Below are 23835 nucleotides of genomic sequence, written 5' to 3'. Positions count from 1 at the left end.
ATCAGAGTTATGTGTGATAACCAGGGGTATAATGAGCCATGCACCTGTGTGACGCACTATATGGCAGTTTATTTCATATGACAGGGACTCTAGCAGAGCCCACACTTCATAAGGAGTAGCTACAAAGATGTTATAAATTTGGGAATGTGCATTCCCTGGCTAAATTATAGCAGGAGGAAGCAGATGACAATGCAGGACATATATAGTAAGATGTTCATCCCTGTGGTGCGATTTCATAATGTGCTGTCATCTCGTCTTCCCTCAGAACTCCACAGGAGAAGATGGCCGACCCCCCCCCCCTCCCCTCAGCTATTAGGCGGTTAGAGGTCGGCACTTGGCCCCATCTCCCCAGCAGAGGTCTTCTTTATGGCCAATATCCTATTATCACACTTTACAATCAGAGGCGATGTTAATTCACATTACTTTAAAAAAATCTATTTCATTTGCATTTTGCTGCACGCAGCAGCTTCTTCCCATCGAGGCCATATACATGATGAAAATAATGGACAATAAAATTAACTAAAAAGAGCCAAAAAAAAGTATCTGGCATCAGGATCATGCAGCTTTAAAAGCATCGGGAGAATAAGGCGAGAGGAAACTAATAAAACCCCCCGCATTTGTTATGGGAGCGACTGTGAAAACACACTTAACATTTTACAGTTTTCTTACAATTATAGCACATTTTAGACCGAGCCGCCATAATAAGTTTATAATGTAATACTGCCACCTAGTGGTATGGTGGTGTTATAATGCACAGTACTATACACTTAAAGAGGACGTGTCAACCTGAAAAAGTGACTAGGAGCTGCTTACTAAAGTAAGCATCTCCTAGTGCGAAAACAGACGCAGCAGTGTTCTACTGTTAGCGTTATCGGAAACCTCCGATAACACTAACTAACAATGTTGCGATGTACAGTACAAACGCCAGACTACTCTCAAAGCGGTCTGGCGTATTCGTGAGGGGGCATTCCGAGGCGCTGCCTCTTTCCCGGACCGCCCTGCTCACTTCATAGTCACCGCCCCTAATCCCGCCCCCTCATGAATACGCCGGACTGTTTTGAGAGCGGTCCGGCGTTTGTACTGTACAGCGCAGCAGTGTTAGTTAGCTTTATCAGAAACCTCCGATAACGCTAACAGTGTAAGGCCGGCGGCACACGTGGCATTTTTAACCCGTTTTTGGGCCGTTTCCGTTAAAAAACTCATCCGTTTTTGACCCGTTTTAATTAAGATAATTGGTAAAACCGGTCAAAACGGATGCGTTTTTTTAACGGACTGCTTAAAAACGGGTTCAAAACGCCATGTGTGCTGCCAGGCTAACACTACTGCGTTTGTTTTAGCAGCTCCTAGTGCACTTTTTCAGGGTGACAGGTCCTCTTTAAAGGTGGCCAATTTACCTCATTTTTTTGTAATGTGTGTGGGGGGTACACACATTAATAGTTACGCTCTGCTTTCTTGATATGTAAAGTGAAGCCTCCTGTCTTTCACCTCATCAGCCAGAGATTCCTGACCATAAAATGGCCGCACATGGAGGGTCATGTGATCTCTATCTGTCCATGAACAATCGCCCTGAGGATTGTTCATGGACAGAGATCACATGACTCTCCATTTGCAGGCCATTTTATGGTCAGGAATCTCTGGCTGATGAGGTAACAGACAGGAGGCTTCACTTTACATATCAAGAAAGCAGAGCGGAACTATTAATAGAGGTTTATTGGTAAATTTCCTAATATCCTGCCCCCCCACACACTTATACAATACATAACAAAACACATGAGGTAAAGTTGCCCCTCTAAAAGACGTTTGTTATTTAAAGGCAGATCAAATATGAATGGCCTCTCCTTAGGGTAGTTTGTGAATATCAGATCAGTGAGGATCAGATATCCCGCACCACTAGAGCTGCTTGAGTGGTTTTTGGTGCTTCAGTGACCTCTTCTATCGATTCATAGACCTGGTTACAACATACCAAGCACAGCCACTGTACAACTTATGGCGCTGTTCTTAACGTTCTTTATAAGGGAGTGAAAAGGCGGTTTCACTAGTCCAAATTATTTAGTATCTCCATACAGGTGACCAGTTGAGGTACCAGATCCAATGCAATGTGAATTCAGAGCATCAATAGATTGAGATGTGTCTGTAGGATGTGTATTGATCGTTTCCAATAGCAATACACAGAATTGACAACTCAGGTTGTAATAAGGCATGCAATGTGTTTGCAAATTTACACAAATTGATCTTAAGACAGTAAAAAAAAATTGTCTACCTATCATAGTAAACCTTAAAGGGAATCTGTTAGCATTTTTGACCATACAAAGCTGCAGACAGTGTTAGATAGCAACTCAGGAGATCTGTGTACTCATACATTTGTGTGTTGGGTTAGTAGAAGCTGGACTGTGAAAAATAAATTTATATTCCAGGGTTGCAGCTGGATTTGGTGCACCGGTGCGTGATATCTCTTCACTGTTCTGCTGCACCGTACCCCCCCTTGAGTAATTGCTGTTGTATTTAAACAGAAGCCGCTACAGCAATGGGAAGGAGCTGTGCAGCAGTACAGTGTACCTGAGTGCACACACCACATTTGTCTTTCTGCCTCTTTAGAGCTACCCCCTTCTGTGTCAACTATAAGAATCCAGTTATACAAAAAATTATCCCCCCCCCCCCCCACTCTCCCTTGATAAAGAAGGCAGCTACACAACTACATGAAGCAGAAGACCTTTATTGTGCCACCATCATCAGCTTGGCATAGCCCCGCAGTCCTCCGGCATCTTATGTGCATGTACAGTAATAGGACTGGATGGAATCATTCCAGTCCCCGAAAAGTCCATTAGAGTAGTCCTTCAGCTGGTAGACCACCCCAGCATTAAAGGTGCGGTTGTTGCCCCCCTTGGCGGATTTACTCCAAACTTTCAAAGTGCATCGATTCGCAACCACCAAGGAAGAAATCTTGTTTCCCCAGCCAAGAGGCATGTAAGGGAAGTCATCTCCGTTCTTGGCATCTAGGAAGCTTCCACCACAGGACTGTTCAAAGTAGATATTGCTGTGTTCAAACATGCGGGCGCAGAGCTTCTCTCCGGCATCATTCAGGAGGTTGGATGGTGAGGGGCACTGAGCCAGAAGACCCTCGAAGAAGAAAGGCAGCAGGAGGAGAGCACAGAGCAGCTTCATGGTGGCGGCAGACATGGATCTGATACCACACTGCGGGCCTGGGACATTTATATACATAACTTATGTTTGAGAAGTTGTCCAAGGCCTGATTGATATGGATGATATGCTGACTAAGAGGTCGGGCTGTATGATAATGTCTGGGAGGGAAAACATATGCCGACTATTGGAGGGTAAGGGGCATCCAGGTGCGTCCATTCCCACATATTTGATAGGTCTTCCGTAGATAAGTCACAGACTAAACCTTAGACAGGTAAACAATGTGCGCAGTCACTGTAGAAATCTAAAGGCAATAGAGGCAACACATTATGTAACTGAACTTTAGGGAAGTTAAGCAGCAGCTCTGACCATGCAGAGCTGTATACAGTGTAATCTATTGGCGCTGGAGATCTGTAGTTTGTCAGTAGCAGCAGAACTATGAAAAATTGCATGGAGTTGACCCACTGAGGTACACTACGGTGTATAAGAGCTGTACTGGCTTCTGGTTGTATATTACAGCAGAGGGGAGGGGCTGAGGAGAAATGAAAGGCAGTGCTCCAAGTCCTGGAATTTTATAAATGAATCTTTGACAGATTTGATGATACAAATAACACACACAAAGTAATGGTTAAACAGATCTGGAGGCGGCTACCTAGTCTGCAAGTTTGTATGGTAAAAGCTGTAGGTATACTCCCCATAAACCCTTTCCGGACAGAGTTATCCATCAAACCAGACCATAGCAACTAAACATCAGTGGTGCATGGACATGATGTCATCAGGGGGCACTGATCGCTTGTCATGACAGGAGCCTCTCTAAGGCTTCAATGGCTGTCACACTGCACTTTCTATTGAAAAGGTCAGGTCAAACTTATGTTAGGACCTCCGTTATTATCTTCCGCGACTAAAACAATGATAACTGAAGTCTAACAGTTTGATATCCTTTATCGTACCCCTATGTGCAGAACGGGACTGCAATACCAGACACAGACAATAGAGAAGAGAGGCGCTATACCAGAAGTAAGAAAAAAATGTCCCCAACTACCCATCTCCAATCTTCCCAGACAATGAACCAAAACCACAAATACATGGAGTAAAAGATGGGCCTCTGGCATTTTATGTGCATGTACAGTAATAAGACTGGGTGGAATCGTTTCAGTGGTCTTTCAGCTGGTAGACCACCCAAGCATTCAAGGTGTGGTTGGTGCCAGCTTTGCCAGATAGAATCCAACTTGAAAGCGTCTTAGCGAGGCATGTAAGGGAAGTCATCTCCAGTCTTGGCATCTTGGAAGCTTCCACCACAGGACTGGTGTGACCACAAGGTCTTATATGGATGTTATACTGACTAAGAGAGACTCAGGCTACATAATAACGCCTGGGAGGGAAACCATATGCCTCCTATAGGAGAGTAAGGGGCATCCAGGTGCGTCTATTCCCACATTGTCTCTATCCTAAGAGTTCAAATGCTGCCTCTTGTGTTTGAGGATCTCAGTGGGCGTCAGAACCAAGTCCTTGTCACAAACGTCACAGTGATAGGTCTTATGTAGAGAGGTCACAGACGAAACTTTAGTTTCTTGGTCCTCAGCCTCTGCTGAAGAAGAGGAAAATAGTTTAACAAAAATTCACATTATTTTCAGAAAATTTCAACATTAAGATGTCATTTACAATGATAATATTAAGGCTTTGATCAGTAACCGCTAGGGGGAGCTAAGGAGCTTACTGCATACCGATTACACATGATATGCAGAAAGTTCCCCTTATTGGTGGATGTTAAAATATTATTTAAAGGCGTTGTACCAAGTTATATACTTAACACCTACGTACTAGTAAGGCACCTGGGCACCTTCACAAACCAAAATAAGTGAGATCTCATCTTCCCCACCTAAATAATGCAGTGGTCAAGCAAGTGCAATGCTGCTAGGGCTGCTGATCCACAATCAAATACTATAACATCCTAATCAATGGGGGTCTGATTTTTTGGGACCCTCACCATTATGAGAAAAAGCATCTTATTCCCCTGAATGCATTGAGTGGCAGGTTGATCATGAACACTATTCTTCCATTCATCTCTGTAGGACAGTCAGAGATAGACAAGTATTATGGCTGTAAGTCTGCAGAGGTGGCCTTCTATGAGGAGTCCCAGAGAGGCCAAGGTACATGCTCCCCCTGATGCTCCATTCATTAGAAGGAAACGGACACCAGTTTTGGTGACCTGTGGGAGTTGCAGTGGTCTAACCCCCACCTACAGTGTGGTGTTATCCCCCATTCACCACACTGAATCGTCTAATCGCCCCTTTAAGCTTGTATACAGGTTGACTTCAGCAGTCCTATAGAGATAAAAGGAGCGGAGCAGGTAGTCTTGACCTGGCACTCAATAATAGGGACACGGAGCCTGTGTTCTTAGGATTAGTGAGGTCCATGGCAGCTGGATGGCCACCAATTAGACCACGTTGTGGAATGGAAGGGGTAGTATGTAAACATACCTTTAAAAGGAAACCTAGCTGAGAAATCTACCTCCAGAAGTAGATCTGATTGTAGATTCCTCCTGCTGCCTCTGCCCTAATCTAAGGGAATTCATTCTGGAAGCATTATTTTACTAATATGTAAATTCACTGCAGAGGCTACTGGGGCGTGTACTTGCCTTAACTCCCAATGCCCGGCCAGGTTACTACAAGCCACAGTAAACTCTGCAATTAATTTACATATTACTAAAATAATGTTTTTAACAAATTAGGTTCCGGGATTATTAAATTACAGATTAGGGCAGAGGCAGGCAAGAGGAATCTACCATCAGATCTATGTCACGGGTGCTCCTGTGACCCATGTTTTGTGTCGTAGGCGCACCCGTGTGCCACCTCTCACCGGCACCCTCACTTACCTAGCTGCGCTCCAGTCGTCCCCACCTGTTAAGGCGCGCACGCCAGCCGTCTGAAGTTTAAAGGGCCAGCCAATTGCTAAATGGCGCTGGCCACCTGCCTACCTATGAAAGGCTCAACCTCTTCCTGTGACCCCTGCCGGATCTTTGTGCTTCCATGCCTAAGAGAAAGCTGTATTCCAAAGCTGTATTGCGATTATCCTGATTTCCCGTTGTGACCGATCCCGACTCTGATCCTGTGCTGCCTGTGTCGACCTCCTGCCTGTCCCTGACCATGAGTCTGCCTTACGATTCTGCACTATGCCTTGGCCACCACCTCGGACAGAGTCAATCCTGTGGAATTGGTACCACTTAGACTCCGGTCTCAGGTGTCATCATCCACGGTGGTCCAGAGGATCCACTACTTGTGACCCTGACATTCTACTTAAGATAGTAGATTTCTCACAATAGGTTTCCTTCAAATCCCATTTTAAACGTTTAGTACTTGATGCCTAAACCGTTACAATTGTACGTCCGTAGATTGTGCTGGCTGTAGTGTATGACATACCCTGAGACGTTCCCTCTTCAGCGCAGCTGTTCTCATGAGCCATACGTTCCAGGGGAGTGAACGGCATGTACAGACCGCAGCGAGGACAGGTCCAGAAGGTGCGCAGGCAGTCACTGTAGAAATCTGTGTCGCTCTGATGAAAAGAAACCCATTAAGTTGCAATATATAGTAATATGGAGAGATATGTCTACATGGGATCATGTGAGATGCAGAAACAAAGCCAATGGGAGAAATGAATGAACAGCAGATTAAGATTGGGAAGGTCTCTATGGCCAACAATCAGTCTGACAACCCCCCACCCCCCAAGAGAAATCAGTACAATCCCAATGTCACCTCCCTGCACCAAGCATAACCCAATAACTTGCTCCTTTAAGTCTTGAAAGGAATAGCACAGTCGCTCGTTGCATTATATCATTAAGTTGCGGGTTATAAGTGCAGCAAGAAATCCTTCTCCCACTCACCCGCAGACAATTATATGTCAGGAAGCTTGTTACACTGTATCCTCCTTTTACAGGATCGGGTTTCATCTCCTCCGTGCTGAACAATCCCTTCAAGTTGTGGATGTCAGTAACTGTCTGAGGCCCCACATAAAGGTTCTGGGCTTCTAAAACCGCAAGACGTCTCATACTGTAGATTACCTACAGAGGAAGCACAGGAAAATAACTCAGTAATAACTTGTCATTTAAAGGGAACTTGTCACCACATTCCCATTGTCATCCCATTTGCAAAATGAACCCCATGTATCTATCTGATCACATGAAATCACAGCAGCCTCCACAAGGCGGGGTAGAAGTCAGTGGAGGCTGCTGTGATTTCATGTGATCAGATACATACATGGGATAGTTTTGCAAATTTTAGTGGGTAAAGGACCTTAGATAAAATCACCCTGGTCACATGATATCAAGTGCTGAATGGTAAGAAGGCCACTGGGACAAGGAAAGGAGCTGCTAGACGTATGCCAAGCAAGATAAAAAAAAATAGATTTTATGGTGATGTGAGGGAAACAATTTTTAACTAAAAGAAGGGTAACATTTAGTTAATAGGCTCTATGGGAAATTGTAACTAGCTTTATTTGTGAAAAATATAGAGACAGGTTCCCTCTAAAGGGGTTTTCCATCATATATAAAACATCTGGAGGGCGATTGTGACTATAGCGCCGCTGATTGACCACAATGTTCACAGGACCAAAGACACTGATGGAAAAGGCAATAGGTGGACCAGACCATGGTAAGTAGGCTTAACGGGAACCTGTCACCAGGGACCTTATTTTCACTAAAGACAGGTTACAGAAACCCATGACACCTGCAGTGCAAGTTTGCCTTACTGCCTTTTCATTACAATACTATTGTGTGTTATAACATACCTTGCACCCTGACAGAATCCTCTGTGTAGTCCCAGGGGTTGGGCTTTGGTTTGGATGCATTTCAAAAAACAACACGTGACTTGTCTGTGCTGCAGACTAATTTGCTCTTTGTGCTCCTGTACAGCTCCTCCCTCTTGCTCCTTCACAAAGCTCACAGCCTGGTGAGCTGACATCAGTGGGGGAGGGAGGAGCTGTATGGGACTACATAGATGGGGGCTGAGAGCTGAGCAGTCTGCTGCACAGACAAGTCGTGTTGTTTTTTTGAAATGCATCCAAATCCAAGCCAACCCCTGGGACTACACAGAGGATTCTGTCATTGTGCAAGGTAAGTTATAACACACAATTATATTGTAATGCAAATGTTTAGAAAAGGCAGAGAGGCAGATGTGCACTGCATTCTGCAAATAACTGATAAGGTTTGTGAAATAAGAAGTTACAATACAATATTCTTTCTGTATCAATGTCACAAAGATTTCTAAATCTTTGCTTGCTATCATTTTATAGAAAGCTTTATTGTTTACTTTCTGTGGATAAAAACTGGTCCCTGGTCACACAGGTGCATGAATCGTCACATCGTAGAGTAATCAGTGCCATTATAACGAGCTGTGCACCTGTGTGAAATCACATGACCAGGGATATATAAAGAGCCGCCCACCTGTGTGACATCACATGACCAGGGATATATAAAGAGCTGCCCACATGTGTGACATCACATGACCAGGGATATATAAAGAGCTGCCCACATGTGTGACATCACATGACCAGGGATATATAACGAGTCGTGCACCTGTGTGATATCAAATGACCAGGGATCGTTTTTTTTATCCACAGGAAGTAAGCAATAATGTTTCCTATAAAATGACAGCAAGCAGAGATCTAGAACCGGTGAGTAATTGATACAAAAAGTATTCAGGAAAAGTGATTAACTTTTCATTACACAAACACTATTAATTGTTTGATGAAAGTGGCCAACCCCATTAAGTTTTCACTCCCCCATGTCAGATGAATTTCAGATAACCTAACATACCCTTTTTAACCCCTTCCCGACGTACTAGTACGGCGCGCGCCGGGTCACGGTGCATGGAGAGGGCTCGCGGGCCGAGCCCTCTCCATAGCCGGTAAGTCTTTGGTGCATATTGCTAGCACCGATCGCGGGTGTTTTCACCTCGATCGCCGCCGGCAATGCTGCCGGCGGCTTCAAAGAGATGGCGCCGCATGGTCGCCGCCATCTTGTTGTGGATCGCTGCTCCCCGATGATGTCACGGGGAGCGCGATCCGTCGCCATGGTAACCTCGGGTGTTCCGAATACCCGAGGCTACTTCGTTTTAACCCATGCATTACAATGTGCTAATTGCACATTGTAATGCATGGGGAGTAAAATCCACATATACTGCCATACTGTTGTATGGCAGTATATGATAGGATCGATCAGACTACCTAGGGTTAGAGTACCCTAGGGAGTCTGAAAAATAGTAAAAGTAAAAATAAAAAAAAGTTTAAAAAAAAAAATTATAATAAAAAACCCTAAAAATTCAAATCACCCCCCTTTCCCTAGAACTGATATAAAAATAAATAAACAGTAAAAATCATAAACACATTAGGTATCGCCGCGTCCGAAAATGCCCGATCTATCAAAATATGATAATTTTTTTTCACTACGTTTAACCCCGTAACGGAAAATAGCGTCCAAAGTCGAAAATTGCATTTTTTTGCCATTTTGAAAAATATAAAAAAATTAATAAAAAGTGATCAAAAGTTCGCACAGTCCCAAAAATTATAGTAATGAAAACGCCATCAAAATTCGTAAAAAATGACACTATCCACAGCTCCATACACCAAAGTATGAAAAAGTTATTGGCCCCAGAAGATGGCAAAATAAAAAAAAAAATATTTTGTACAGGAGGTTTTAATTTTTTTTTAATGTATGAAAACATTATAAAACCTATACAAATTTGGTATCCACATGATCGTACCGACCCAAAGAATAAAGTAGACATGTCATTTGGGACGCAGAGTGAAAGCTGTAAAATCAAAGCCCACAAGAAAACGTCACAAATGTGGTTTTTCACCATTTTCACTGCATTTGGAATTTTTTTCCCACTTCCCAGTACACGCCATAGAATATTAAATACCATCAGTATGAAGTGCAATTTGTTACGCAGAAAATAAGCCATAACACAGCTCTTTATGTGGAAAAATAAAAAAGTTATAGATTTTTGAAGTTGGTGAGTGAAAAATGGAAGTGAAAAAACTAAAAAAGGCCAAGTCGTTAAGGGGTTAAAGGGTACTTAAAATGACATATCACAAGGTTTGATCAGTGGGGGCCTTTGGTCAGAAATCTCTCATAGCTGCACCCCACCAGAGTAAGCAGTTTAAGAATCCATAGAAAGTCTAAGGAGCCTATTTATCAGAAGTGTCTGGGGTAAAACTACTCTAGTTGCCCATGGAAACCAATCAGAGCTCAGCTTTATTTTTATAAACAGCTGTGGGGAAATATAAGCTGAGATTTGATTGGTTGCCATGGGTAACTAGAACAGTTCTGCTCTCAGACACTTCTGATAAATCTCCACCAATAGTCTATGCACCAGTTGTCTAATATAAATCTTGCTTTAAAGGGGTTTTCCCACAAAAGAAAATTCTCACATCTCAAACCCCTAGTGATGTTAACACAAATATTATTTTAACCCATTATGTTACTCAGTTTTATTGCTGTTTTAGATCCTAACACTCCCTTGGCTGCTCAGTGCAAAATCCCAGGGTGTAGGCAGCACCTCTCTAAGCAGATACATTATGATCCATCTAGTTCTGTGGGGTGACAATGTGGTTACATTATCAGGGTACAGGTGTATATGGAGTTTCATCTGGCTTCTGACATTGTACTAACACATAGAAGGAGAGATGAGACAGAATAGATATGATAAGATGCATGAGATGCCTATTACACAGTCAGCTTTGCTACATCTTACATATATGTGCCTGCCTCCCCCTTCCCCCAGATCACTTATCTCCTTGTAGTTTGCAGCTCCTCTCTGCTCACATGTCCTGGCAGGAAGTGACTGTGTATGAGCTCCGTGCAGGGGGCGGGGCTACAGACACAGCAGAAACACAGAGAAACTCCACAGCACGGCTGTCACACAGAAATCCAACATGGCGGCCCGACCCTAAAGTCAGAAGTTACAGGGTCGTGTCTAGGGGCAACTAAAATTGTGTACAGCAGGACTGATAGAGACAGGTTGGCATCTGTAAAATGCTGTATTTTTTGTTAATAACAGTGAATTAGAGAATCTGTTATTTTGTTATCCTGAGTACATATAAGAAACTTGTCTTCGTGGGAATACCCCTTTAAGGAGCAAAGTTAAAAAACTGGACCCTACCATGAGATATCTACTAAATATCGCCAGTAGAGTCGATTAGATGACGCCTCACCTCTGAGCGCACAAAATCCACAAGCCGCCGTCCTAACTCATCGATCTCCCGTCTTCTCCTCCGAGTGTCATCCTCATCGGGGTCCCTCCTACTTGAAGTGTTCTCCAGCCGGGAGCGCAGCACTTTCTCCCAAGCTAGTCTCACCCGGACAGCCTCAGAGATGAGATGAAGGGCTCCTTCAGGGTCTTCCACATTGAGCTCTATCCAACCATCACACACGATACGGCAACAGTCAGCATTAGTGTCCAGGGAGCGAGCCAACAGCAGAAGACCCTGAGTCCAGGAAAATAGTCATACAATATGACACTTAACATCGCTCATACAGTATACACTCATACCATGCTGCTGTTTAAAGTATCCGTCATAAGCAGGACTCACCTGCAGAGCTGGCAATCTGACACAGTTCACCAGATATGGTTTGTTTGTCTCCAGAAGCGAGACAAAACTCACGAGTTGGTGCTTGCTGCTGCGCCCCTTGTTCCTGGAGTCTATGGGAAAAAAACAAACATGTTCACAATAATTGATGTCTCATCATATTTAAAGATTTACATTACTGCACAACTGTTATATGTCCTCCCCCCATACTTGTATCCCCGGACCACCATCTGCCTGTATATCTACTCCTTAGGGTGAAGACACACGTGGCGTTTTTAGTTAGTGCGTTTTCAGATCGTTAAAAAACGCATCCGGTTTTTAAAAACATGCATTTTTGTCTGTTTTTAATTGCGCAAATTCAGAAAACCGGACAAAAACGCATGCGTTTTAAAAAACCGGATGCGTTTTTTAACGATCTGAAAACGCGCTAACTAAAAACGCCACGTGTATCTTCACCCTGAGACTCTCAGGTATTCCCATTTCAACACGTAATTGATATTGTTTGAATAATTACTAATATCCTTTGTGTATCAATTCCTCCTGGGTTTCTAGATCTCTGCTTGCTGTCATTCTGTTATAAGCTTCATTGTTTGTTTGCAGTGGGCAGAAATCTGACCGTGGTCACACAGGTGCACGGCTCGTTATATCACACAGCTCTGATTATTCTCTATGATACTAACGAGCCGCGCACCTGTGTGACCATGGTAAAAATAGAAGCTTTCTATAGAATGACAGCAAGCAGAGATCTAGAAAACAGTGAGGAATTGATACAGAAAGTGTATTGGAAAATTGTATTATTTGTCATCATACAGACAATAACAATAATTATCCAAAATGGGAATAGCCCTTTAAGACTAGGCTCACAGTAACATCATCAAAATCTCAAGGTTCCACTTTTACATCCGTGTGAATCCCACATTTTAGCCTTTGCGGCCCCACAAGCTCTAAGTCTCTCCATGTCATAGAAGAATTCATAAGAGGCTCACAAAAGTTTCCCCATATAAGTACATGAACCACAAGCTGCAGTTATATAAAAGTTCTGTGTCTTCTCTTTCTTCTCTTTATCTGTTCGTTTCTCTTCTCTTTTATATCTAGACTGTATCTCTGCACACAAGGCGCTGCCTTATCAGTTCTTCTTTCCATATCTTGTCTTTCGCTCGCGCTGAGTCAGGGTCACCTCGGAAATTCTTTTGCTCCGAGTCACATTGTGCATGAAATGTATGAGATTGTATAGAAACTGGAAAATTACCACTTGGCGCAGCCTCTTCTCTGTCATTTTCTACTTGAAGCAGATCGGGATTGTTAGAGAAGACGGAGGTTGGGTGGAGGACAATACCCTGCTTAGTCCTCGTGTGGAAAACCTGCAATAGAGATAAAAGAGGGAGCTAAATGCAAAAGTAGCCTAAAATGTCAATTCTCAAAATTAACCCCTGAATGGTGCCGATAGTCCAGGATAATGTTTGTAGGTCATCTTTAAAGGAGTTTTAGCACAATGAAAAGTTAGGCTCCATCTACGGGATAGGGTCTAACTTGCTGATCAGTGGGGTTCTCAGTGCAGAGAGAAAAAGGGGTCACGAAAACAAGGGGTCCAATGGGGTCCCACGTACCTCCATCAGACCCCTCGTTATTCCGTCAAATTAATGGAGCAGAACAGTCATGGCGCGGCCGACTGCGCCATTAATCAGACAGAGCGACGAGGGGTTCGACTGACCCCTCATTTTCGTGATCTGTGGGGGTATCAGACCCCCACTGATCAGCAAGCTGGACCCTATGACCCCTTTAAATGACAATATGTTTGGAACAGCTTTACATGTAATTACAATTTTTACTCTTTTTTTCCCAAGACATGTCAGACTTTAAAAGGAAGCCTACCTCGAGGAATCCTCCTGCCTGCCCTAATCTTTTACTAATCATAGACCCCACTCCACGCCCCCCTAGCTTCTACAGGTACCGTATATAATCGTGTAAAGGCCAGGGGCAGGTCGGGCTGGCTGTATACCACAGGGGGCAGGCCGGGCTGGCTGTATACCACAGGGGGCAGGCCGGGCTGGCTGTATACCACAGGGAGCAGGCCGGGCTGGCTGTATACCACAGGGAGCAGGCCGGGCTGGCTGTATACCACAGGGGGCAGGCAGGCAGGCAGCTTATACTCGAGTCAATAGGTTTTCCCAGTTTTTGGTGGTAAAATTAGGGGCCTCGGCTTATACTCGAGTTTTTTTTTCATTAAGCTGACAAAAAAAAATTTTTTGTAATTTTTCCCATTAAAGTTTTTTTTAGAATGTAGTAAAATTAATAATATAGCTTTACCAAAATATGTTAAAAATGTGTATGGTCTCAATCAATCCCCAGGTCCAGCTACAGATGCTGAGGGTGCATGTATTTATACTGTCAGCTCTGCCTCCCACCTGCTCCTTCTCCATTCTCAGACAGACCGGGAGAGGGGGGGGGGGGATTGAGTCACTTTAAACACCTATATCTTCTGATCCATGGCTCCTAAAAATAAATTAAAGAGAAAAATCTCCCCTGTAATATCCTGGATTCTGTTTCTTGATGTCACAGAACTGGAGATATCACTGTTAAAGTTTTAGTCAGAACTAGAGAGCTGTATATAAAAAGAAAAAAAAACATAAAATTTTTACTGCAGCTTAAACCGTGAATATCACCAGATTTATGGCTCATAGAAACACAATGCTAATATGAGATTCTCCTCTTTAATCTGGTTGCTACTATTAAACAATATAGATTGTCCTAATTAGTGGGCCGTTACCGCATTAGGACGATCTATACCGTCATCAGATCCATACAGCCTGGGCACTGCTGCATCTTCCCAGCAGGGAGATTGTTCCTTAAGGGGCAGTTTAACCCCTTAACTGTACTTGATCGCAAAGGAGACAGGCAGGAGGAACAGGGTTCCCTCTGTCGCACCCGACCCCCGCAGCGCGATCACGAAGTCCCAGGGGTTGCCATGGCAGGATTCATTGTCTGCTACGTACGGTGGCCTTTGAGACCCAGTCCAAGACTTGGACTCATAGGCAAAATGTCAGTAAAACACTGACAGGCACAATACATCGCATTACAGAGGTACTGCTATTTATTGAATAAGGGATCAAGGTATCCCGAGTGTACGTCCCCTAGTGGGACAGTAAAAAAATATAAAATAAATAATTAAAATAAAATAGGGATGCACAACGATTTGTCATGAAGAAACCATCTCAAAGGTTGCAAGAAGACTTAAAGGGATATCACTTTGGCAGACACTTACAGGGGCACGTGTATCATAGTTTTTCGGCTGCCACTTTTTCACGTTTCCTGAAGTTGGACCTACTTAATCATTGTGACGTATCTTAAGTTTTTCCCCTTTGTGATACATGTGATGGGTTGCTGTTTAGTCCCAGTTTTGTGACTTTTTGTGGTGCGAGACTTTTTAGTCCCAAATAGTAGTTTACCAAAACAAAGTCTGGATCTAGCATGTTCTGTTTTGGGACTTATTAGGTGTGAGAACGGGAAAATTTCAAGCCCAAAAGTTGCACAAGTTGAACAAACATCAGGGCTACAAAGATAAATACGGCCACTGCACTAAATCCCTGAGGCAGCCAACTTTGGTACAAAGCTTGATTCTGCATCTAAAAAGACTCAGACTTTCGAAAAGTCTCACAAAAAGTTGCACACAAAAAAAAAAAAAGAAAAAGGAGTGATACATGTCCCCCATAGTCTACAATTAGCAAACTCCATTAAAGTCTTAAATGGGTTATCCAGGTGTTAAAAAATACTGAAGGCCGGGGTGGGCTAGTTAAATAACATGTACTTACCTCGTCCGGTGCCGCCTATGTCCCGCGCCGCGGTCAGTCTCTTCTGTGCGCCGGTTTGTATACAGGGGCACTCTCCCCACCATCTCCCAGCGCTTACAATGCTGAGAGTTAGGGATCGATGGGAGGAGCCGGCCACATCGCGGACCGGAAGTTCCCTGTGCGCGACTTCGGTGGCCCTGTAAACAAACAACGGCGCCGGAGGAGGCAAGTACATGTTTATTATGTTTAACTAGCCCACCCCCGCCCGGCCTCAGTAAATTTTAACAGCCGGATAACCTCTTTAAAGGTGTTGTTCTACTTCAAGGAATGCACTACTGTACAATAACAATCCTATTGTTACAGAAGTTCATATTGTAGCACTCATTACCTTGGGAAAGTTTCAGGACCTACCTGATCAGAATCTTTGCGGCAGCTGTTGAAGTTGTCTGGCAGCGCCAGCTGTGGGTACAGGCCGTGGCACACGATAAGTTTCAGTAAGGACAGCTGTTTTGTGGACAACTCCTCTCCAGCACCAGAAGCATCTCGCAGTTCACTGACGTTGTGACGGAGCTTAAACTTCACATCCTGCAAACATCCATATTTCACAAGTCATATGTCCAAAAAGTAATAAAGTTATTACTACACAACTATAGACTAAAGTGCCCTGTCCACTCATATTGTAGAAAGTAGGTAAGTAGATTATGCCAATCACCCACCTGGATGTCCACATTGTCCTTCTTGTCTTTACTAGATCTCTCATCTTCATCGCTGGAAGACCCCACATCTTGGTCCTGGAGCTTGAGCACTTTTCGCTTGCGTTTCTCCGACCGTTCATGTTCCCTCTTCAGCTGGTGAAGTTCCTTGCGTTCCTTGTGCTGCTGTTGGCGGCTGTAGCGGTCCACTACTCGGGTCACTGTCTCGCTGAACATCCCATGATCCTTTAGTAGACCCTGGAAAGAGAAGAATAAATCTATTGGTTTATGATAAGTGGTGGAGGAAACAGCTGGAGATCTCTAGGTCATCTAAAGAGATTTGTGCATTTTATGAAAGCGCCATAACTCCGACTGGGGAGCGAAGGCTCAGATATCACAACAGCAATGGGACCCCAGGAGAGAGGAGGACAAGCCCTGGTGGTGGTAGTGCCAAGGACCTGTGCAGAACAAGCCTCTGAAAAGCAGCTGCTTTATAACAAACTGTATGAAACTGACTCACAAGTCTCCAAAAGGGGGTTGATGGAGAAATGTATACCAAGCCTGACTGTCCTGTAGGGTAATATAAACATCAAAAGGGGCAGGGGTCAGACTGGAGGGTACTGATATTACATCTTGGGACCGCTATAAGACAGAAGAGATTAACCCAGGTGAGTCCCAGCTCTCCAGGACTCCCTTTACTACAGTGTAAGAAAATGGTATAAGAACTGCACAAAGGTAATGGAAATAAATAAGTACCCCTCCGAGTTGTGGATTAAAACGTGCATTATAACGGGGGGGGTCTATTTTGATGCCCCCCCTCTTTTTGCACTTGTGAGAAGCCACGGAAAGATGGCGATGCATCCATAATAATTGTTGGTTTAACGCTCAACCATAAGGTATTCTTTCCAGCCCTTTCCATAGTCGGTCCGAATGTGCATCTGAAAGATTAGATAGTAATGAAATGCTGCCCCCTGGTGGTGGCTTAACTCCATTAACCCAATCCATCATCCCAAGGCGTGTCTAATAAGCATCAGATGTTCGTCCTATACATGTTAGACTAGTGTAACACACAACTGTGGTCTGTCCCATGTATCACACACCGTCCACTGCTTGAGTTTTAGTGACCACAGTGCAGAGGATGAGTCATCTGAACATCACTGTTACATGATGCAAGGAGTCCCCATTGCTGTTCCACGGGAATGTAGGGCCTCCAGGCATCATATAATAATAATAATAATTCCTTTATTTATATGGAGCACACAGATTACGCAGCGCTGCACGGAGCTTGCCAAATCGGTCCCTGTCCCATGGGGCTCACAATCTAATCAAACTACCAGTATGTTTTGGAGTGTGGGAGGAAACCGGAGGACACAGAGGAAACCCACGCAAACATGGAGAGAACATACAAACTCTTTGCAGATGTTGACACTGGGACCCAGGTCCCCAGCACTGCAAGGCTGTAATGCTAACCATCGAGCCACCATATATCACTTGAATCCTATCTCCAGGAACCGTAGTTCCGTGAAACAACACACTGCGAGGTCCGTGATTTATGGACAAATCATGGCCGCCTAAAACTTAATCAGCAGATTGAGAACTAACGACCTGTCGAAGTAGGTAAAGGATCTATAGAGCAAAATGTCAGGATCTAGATTCCCGGATCCAGGATTAGGATCTCTAACAACTCACTTTGAATTGTCGCCGTAGGTTTGTCATCTCGTATAATCTTTGTTCTTCAAGGCCTCGCCGACGACACCACTTCCTGGAGTTACTGGAGCGGCTGGACTTTATCTGACAATTTGGCAGAAAACACATGAAAATGTAACTTCAAAGAATCAAACAAGTACACATGAGTAACACAAGGCAGTATACGCATGTTTATAAGCATATGGGGAATTGCTTTACAGATTCCGATGCATGTGGAATTATTTGCTTCTGACAAAAATATTTGTGTCTCTACTGTCATACTGTTTCAGACCATGACTACCCATCCATAAACAGATGCAAACTTTGGCATTCATTGACACCTCATCAGTATTGGTGGAGCAAAGCATATTGAACGAGAAGTGGGAAGTGATGGAGACGCCGCAATTTCCTCTAGTTAATAAACACATCACAATATGACAATTTAGGTCACAAGATCTCCAATTTTTAGTAACATTGCATCTCCCCTGATGATTCAGGTCATGATTAAGATGCTTTGTGTCGAAACGCGTTGACCCTCTGGCATTGCTAAGTGTTGTGCTGCATGGGTATTTTTAACCCCTTAAGGACGCAGCCAGTTTAAAGCTTAAAGAGGACCTGTCACCCAGAAAATGACCCCCACCAAATGTGCCCCCCCCTTTCTCCCCAGCCAGTTTTTTAAAATTTTTTATTTGTGATAAGTAGATTTAAACCGATCCGACCTCTTACTAAATAAGAGGTCGGATTCTCGTATCTTGTGTCAGTTGGAGTCGGACTTTTTCATAAGGGGGCCGGCTGACACACCCCCAGCACGCCCCTGTCAGCGGGAACCTTGCTTAATCGCTGCCAGCTCTCCGCTGTGTGTAAGCCTGCTGTTAGTGCGGCCGTGCTGTGCATACAGGTTCCCACTGTATGTAACACCTATAGTGTGTATTCCGCAGCCGCTGTTAGTGCAGCACGGCCGCGCTGTGTATACAGGTCCCCGCTGGCAGGGGCATGCTGGAGGTGTGTCGGCCGGCCCCCTTATGAATAAGTCGACTCCGACTGACACAAGATACGAGAATCCGACCTCTTATTTAGTAAGAGGTTGGATCGGTTTAAATCTACTTATCACAAATAAAAAATTTTTAAAACTGGCTGGGGAGAAAATGGCTAGGGGGGGCACATTTGGTGGGGGTCATTTTCTGGGTGACAGGTCCTCTTTAAGGCTCAGCCCCATTTTTTGTATTCTGACAAGGGCGATTATGAGATTGTTTTTTCTGCACATGTTGTACTTCATTTCAGTTGTAAATTTTAGCTGACCCCAGCTTTTAACGGGTTACAAACCTGCCGGCACCTCGTGTATCCCTATGCTGGATAAGCTCCGATCTCGAGCTGAGCCGGTATCAGCTCAGTGTGCAATATATTGGACACTGAGCCTTAAAGCCTAGGGGTTTTGGATTATTTCTATTCATCTGCGACCCGTGCAGGTCGCTATATTCTTTTTCTTCCTGGTTGTGTCCGTGGGCTTCGGACTACTATCCAGGCATCTTACAGGATGAAGATTAGGAATGGTCACTGAGTTTGACTGCATTTCTGATTTGCCATTTTTGTTTATCCCGTCTTTGGTTACATTCACATTGTGTTTTTTTGTATATGCTGAGTATGTACACTCAGGAAAGCTCCTAATATACAAGAAGAAGGTCCATATATGGTAGACATATACTGGCAGGCGGGAAGCGTCCTTTTTGCCTTTGTCTGACCAGGACACACCCTGTATCCCATGGGAAACACACAGCAAGCTACATCTTTCCATCCCGGTTCCTCTTGCTGGGCGTCAAATCCTCATTACCATACCTGTATCCATTCATTGAAAACATTGAGCAATGTGAAGGGGTCTCCATGGTCGCTCTCCAAGGGTTTCCTTGCTGTGGAGCACTCCGGGTTGTTAGTAGCGCTGCGGACAAAGGGAGACTGGACACTAAGGGCTGCAGCAATGGTCAAGATTGGCTCCACCAGGCTGAATAAAGATCCTAATATCAGCATCTTCCCTACAAGGGACACACAAAGAAGCTATTAAAATCTGGTCAAGAATGCATCAATAACAGCAGATCAGCAAGCCAATAGCCCTTTAAGGGATTGTCCACAATCAATGGTTTCAATCTAGTATTGAGGCTCAGCTCCGTTGAACCGAATGAAGACGGTAATCCCCTTTAACTGCAGGCCTTACCAATCACAACATCCACTGGTAGCTGTGCCAGCATATTGCCAATGGGTGTGAGCTCTTCACTGCCGTCTAATGCTCCTTGGTCTCGCAAGTAAAAAATGGCTGTCTCAATGCTCGACATGGGAGGCTGTTCAATAAAAGGAAAGGTGCGCGGATCCCCTAGACCCATACTCTTCATCTGCCGATAACACAAATACACTGATCAGTCTTGTACCATATTATAACGTGAGACACAATATTTGCAATGATGTCAACATACTTGCAATACTAATGCATCCAAGGCCACGCGCTGAATTTCTGGCACAGGATACGGTGCAAAAGCATCATAATCTGACTCGGCATAGAGGCGGTAACACACCCCGGGGCCCGTACGACCAGCTCGACCTTTCCTCTGCTCAGAGCTAGCACGGCTGATCCAGAACTCCTGCAATCGCTGCATCTTTGCTTTTGGGTCGAAACTCATTTCTTTTACTTTCCCTAAAGTGATAAGAGGGAATACTTAGAATGGGAAAACTTGGCTAGGAGAGAGAGTGCAGCTCCTCAAAAACATGGAGCAAGGATTCTGGTGCAGACACCTTACCCGAGTCAAGGACAAATCTTACACCATCAATGGTCACAGAGGTTTCAGCGATGTTGGTGGAGATTATACATTTTCGGACACCAGGTGGAGCCAAGTCAAATACCTGTGTAGTGGATAGCAAAAAAATAGAAATGGCTTTGGTGGTATAATGTTCATATAGTAGGTATTGATAGATAATATGATAAGTAAAATAAGACAAGAAATTTTTCCAAACTTACCTTATCTTGTTCTGCAATGGACAGTGTACTGTGTAGTGGCAGCACAATCCAGCGCTGAGTATGGGTGGCGTATACCTGTACAGCCTCCTGAACACTGCTGATTTCAGTCACTCCACTGAGAAATATTAGCAGATCTCCCCGCTCATCCGCTGGATACTTGTGATCTATGCCCTGTAGTACACGGAGGTAAGGCCTGGGGTCCAGCTTCTCGGACTTTGATGCTGATTCTTCCTGGGGGATTGGTTGGTAAATGACCTGATAAATCAAATTTAGTAAAATCAACTCTGGCTTGGACATAAGGTGTGAAGATACAACTGCCCAACCCTCATCCTCTATAACATGCTGCCTGCAGATTGTATTTCACTTTCATGCTGACAGGTTTACAGGTGAAACCATCACCACCCATCTTATTTACCTACAATACCATTCACACCTGATACTAAAGCGGAAAGAGAAAACATATCAGTCCATAACTGGCTCTCGCCACTACCTGTATAGGAAAAAGTCTCCCTGGGACCTGGAGGACTGGAGCCTCGTCAAAGTATCCAGAGAAGAGCTTGATGTTTATGGTGGCAGACATGAGAATGACCTTCAAATCTTTCCGCAAAGCAAGAAGCTGGCGTAAAACCCCTAGCAGGAAATCGCTGTGGAGATGTCGTTCATGGACTTCATCTACTATTAGAACCTGGTACTGGGGAACCTCAGCGTCTCTCTGGATCTGACGAAGCAGCAGACCCTCTGTCAGAAAGACAATTTTTGTGGCTGGTGAACGGCTGCTCTCGAAGCGGATCTGGTACCCAACCTAATGGAAGAAAGAAGAATAAAACATTACAATTCTTATATAAAAGCTTTTCAAAATTGTGTTTTTTCTCCTCTAAACACATCATCCTCTTACCTTTGATCCATACTGGTTGAGGCTCTCAAACCCAACTCTCTTTGCTAACGAAATACAAGCAATTCTTCGAGGTTGGGTACAGGCTATATGCCCAAAGCCTGCTGCCAACAAGTACTGAGGGACCTGAGTAGACTTCCCACATCCAGTGTCTCCTGCGACCACCACCACTTGATGTTCTCTGACCATCCGGACAATCTTTTCTCTATACTGGAAGATGGGCAGGTTGGACCTCTCTTTCCGTAGCTTGGCCAACTTCCCAAAACTCTGCCTTTGGCTAAAGTCCAGATAGTGAAGAACAGCTTTCTTAAATTCATGTAGCTTCTCCTTGGGTACAGCACTGACATCTCTGGATTTCCGTCCCTTGTCCCGATGTCCATGAAGAATTTTTTCAACTTCTCTGCTCAGAACAATGGACTGGTTAATCCGATATCTTGCATCATACTCCCTAGGAAGGTCTATGAGCTCATGTCTGTGTCCTTCATGCCAAGCACTGTCATCTGTTTTGCGGTTTTGTTTTTGGAGACTTTGAAATCTTTGGAAACGTTCAAAAAAGGACCAAAACTCTTTGCTTTCTTCTGAATTGGCTTTGATGTAACCATGAGGACCAAAGAATAAGTCTTCTAGCAGTGCACGAGTATGCGGGTTATTCCAGTCCCATTGGTCACTTCTTCGGTCTCTCTCCATGTCACCAATTCATCTCCTCTGGGACTGATAAAAGAAAACAAAGCATTAAAAATAAAAAAGGTGTTTAAGCCTGAAGAGCTTTCTTCTTTATACAATTAACTGCTCCACAGCCCCTCCCTTCTGCTCTTAGTGACTACTGTAACCAAAATCCATATACATCATCCACTCTTAGCAGAGTGGAGGGGCTGTGGAGTATCACAGTGCAGAGAGCAGAAAGCTTTTCACACTGGAAGACCTGCAGTTCCCATACTCACTAATGAGTAAGTGAAAGTAGGAGCATGCGTCCAGCCATTACGTTGAATAGTATGGGAGTTCTGGTAATTGCGAAGCACAGCGCTCGGGTATCTCCTTTACTCCACTGTCCGGAGTGCCGGTGAAACCCCCATGCTGCAATTTCCAACAGTCCCAAATTATTATATGGAGCGGAAGGATGTATGCTCCATCTATTGCTCACCCTGTTCTCTGGATTGCTGGGGGTTCCATTCTCATAATCAGTGGTGGATAGGGGATATGCTGTTAAAGGAAACTACCATCAAAATACATTATGATAAAACAGGAGCACTTACTCATAGATCCAGGTACTGTGGTAATTTTCTTATATTTGTTATTCGTGGCCTAATCCAAGCTAAAATCAACTTTAACAATTATTCTAATGAGCCTGATGGGGTACCCTGAGTCCCCTCTGTGATATGGCTTTACAGACTGTCACGCTATCTCCACCTCTCTCTGCCTACTGTAATCTGACACAATGGAAGGATAGAAGTGTGTATGCACAGTGTAACAGTCTATGAAGCTACAGGACAGAGGGGCTCTGGTAACACCCTCTTCTCATATTAGCAAACTTTTAAAAGTGCATTTTAGAAGGAAGGAGGCCATGGATAACAGATATAAGAAGATCCCCACAGTCATAGTACCTGCATTCTCTGTCCATATACCCCAGGGCATCACATACAGGGAAGGACTGTAAGGGTCCATACAGCAAACATACAAGCTAACAGTGGTGTTCATACTTTCTATAATCTATGTGCAACCACCACTAAGGGGTTAATCTCTGTCCTACACATTCACATATCCTGCCATGACATCAAAAGTCTAGAATTCTGGTGCATATTATGTTACTGCATCCCACATCATCACTGCACACGGCCCAGCATCACACCCAAAAACGCAGCAACACAAAACGCATCTGTCTGTATCACACTATTTACCTGTGCACATGCACTCCTCCGGTAACACACACTTCCGGGTTTGCGTTCCACTGCTTCACTTACTGTGCCAAAACGAGGCTTGGATCGGGCTACTGGTGCGTCTCACAATTACTGTCCGAGCAGAAACAAGTCACATGCGCTCTAGTTCCGGATTTTTGCC

General features: G+C 44.2%; 1 protein-coding gene and 1 pseudogene across 3 annotated transcripts; both read right to left on the bottom strand.

Moving 5' to 3' along the window:
* Window positions 1-2763: 2763 nt before the first annotated feature.
* LOC140076428 (syncollin pseudogene) lies at window positions 2764-3162 on the bottom strand (annotated as a pseudogene).
* Window positions 3163-4222: 1060 nt separating this feature from the next.
* On the bottom strand, window positions 4223-23813 carry DHX34 (DExH-box helicase 34). 3 transcript variants are annotated; one of them, XM_072123050.1, is made up of 18 exons: window positions 23528-23545; window positions 22922-22980; window positions 21784-22491; window positions 21379-21690; window positions 20889-21143; window positions 20671-20773; window positions 20350-20567; window positions 20094-20268; window positions 19721-19914; window positions 17891-17992; window positions 16226-16459; window positions 15921-16094; window positions 12971-13082; window positions 11725-11834; window positions 11347-11619; window positions 7019-7195; window positions 6558-6690; window positions 4223-4726 (listed from the first exon to the last, which is right to left on the bottom strand). In XM_072123050.1, exons 3-18 carry the CDS (start codon window positions 22465-22467, stop codon window positions 4587-4589), a joined length of 3396 nt encoding a protein of 1131 aa, XP_071979151.1. In that variant the 5' UTR covers window positions 22468-22491; window positions 22922-22980; window positions 23528-23545; the 3' UTR covers window positions 4223-4586. The 3 variants fall into 3 exon arrangements, with proteins under 3 accessions (XP_071979151.1, XP_071979150.1, XP_071979152.1); XM_072123049.1 differs by lacking the exons at window positions 22922-22980; window positions 23528-23545 and adding an exon at window positions 23676-23813; XM_072123051.1 differs by lacking the exons at window positions 22922-22980; window positions 23528-23545 and adding an exon at window positions 23676-23813 and having other exon boundaries at window positions 4223-4723.
* Window positions 23814-23835: the final 22 nt, after the last annotated feature.

The sequence above is a fragment of the Engystomops pustulosus genome, chromosome 9, assembly GCF_040894005.1.
Source record: "Engystomops pustulosus chromosome 9, aEngPut4.maternal, whole genome shotgun sequence".
Classification (NCBI taxonomy): domain Eukaryota; kingdom Metazoa; phylum Chordata; class Amphibia; order Anura; family Leptodactylidae; genus Engystomops; species Engystomops pustulosus.
The sequence above is the reverse complement of the archived record's forward strand: the minus strand, read 5'-3'. Positions and strand labels throughout refer to the sequence as shown.

What these genes read in the sequence shown, in the direction of transcription:
- DHX34 (XM_072123049.1), bottom strand. Translation starts at nt 22,467, where the DNA reads ATGGAGAGAGACCGAAGAAGTGACCAATGGGACTGGAATAACCCGCAT. An exon ending in ACCTACGGCGACAATTCAAA is followed by an intron (nt 16,460 to 17,890) that starts GTGAGTTGTTAG and finishes TTCTCTTTCCAG; the next exon opens with GGTCTACTAAAGGATCATGG. An exon ending in AGAAGAGGCTGCGCCAAGTG is followed by an intron (nt 11,835 to 12,970) that starts GTAATTTTCCAG and finishes TTTTTCCCATAG; the next exon opens with ACTCCAGGAACAAGGGGCGC.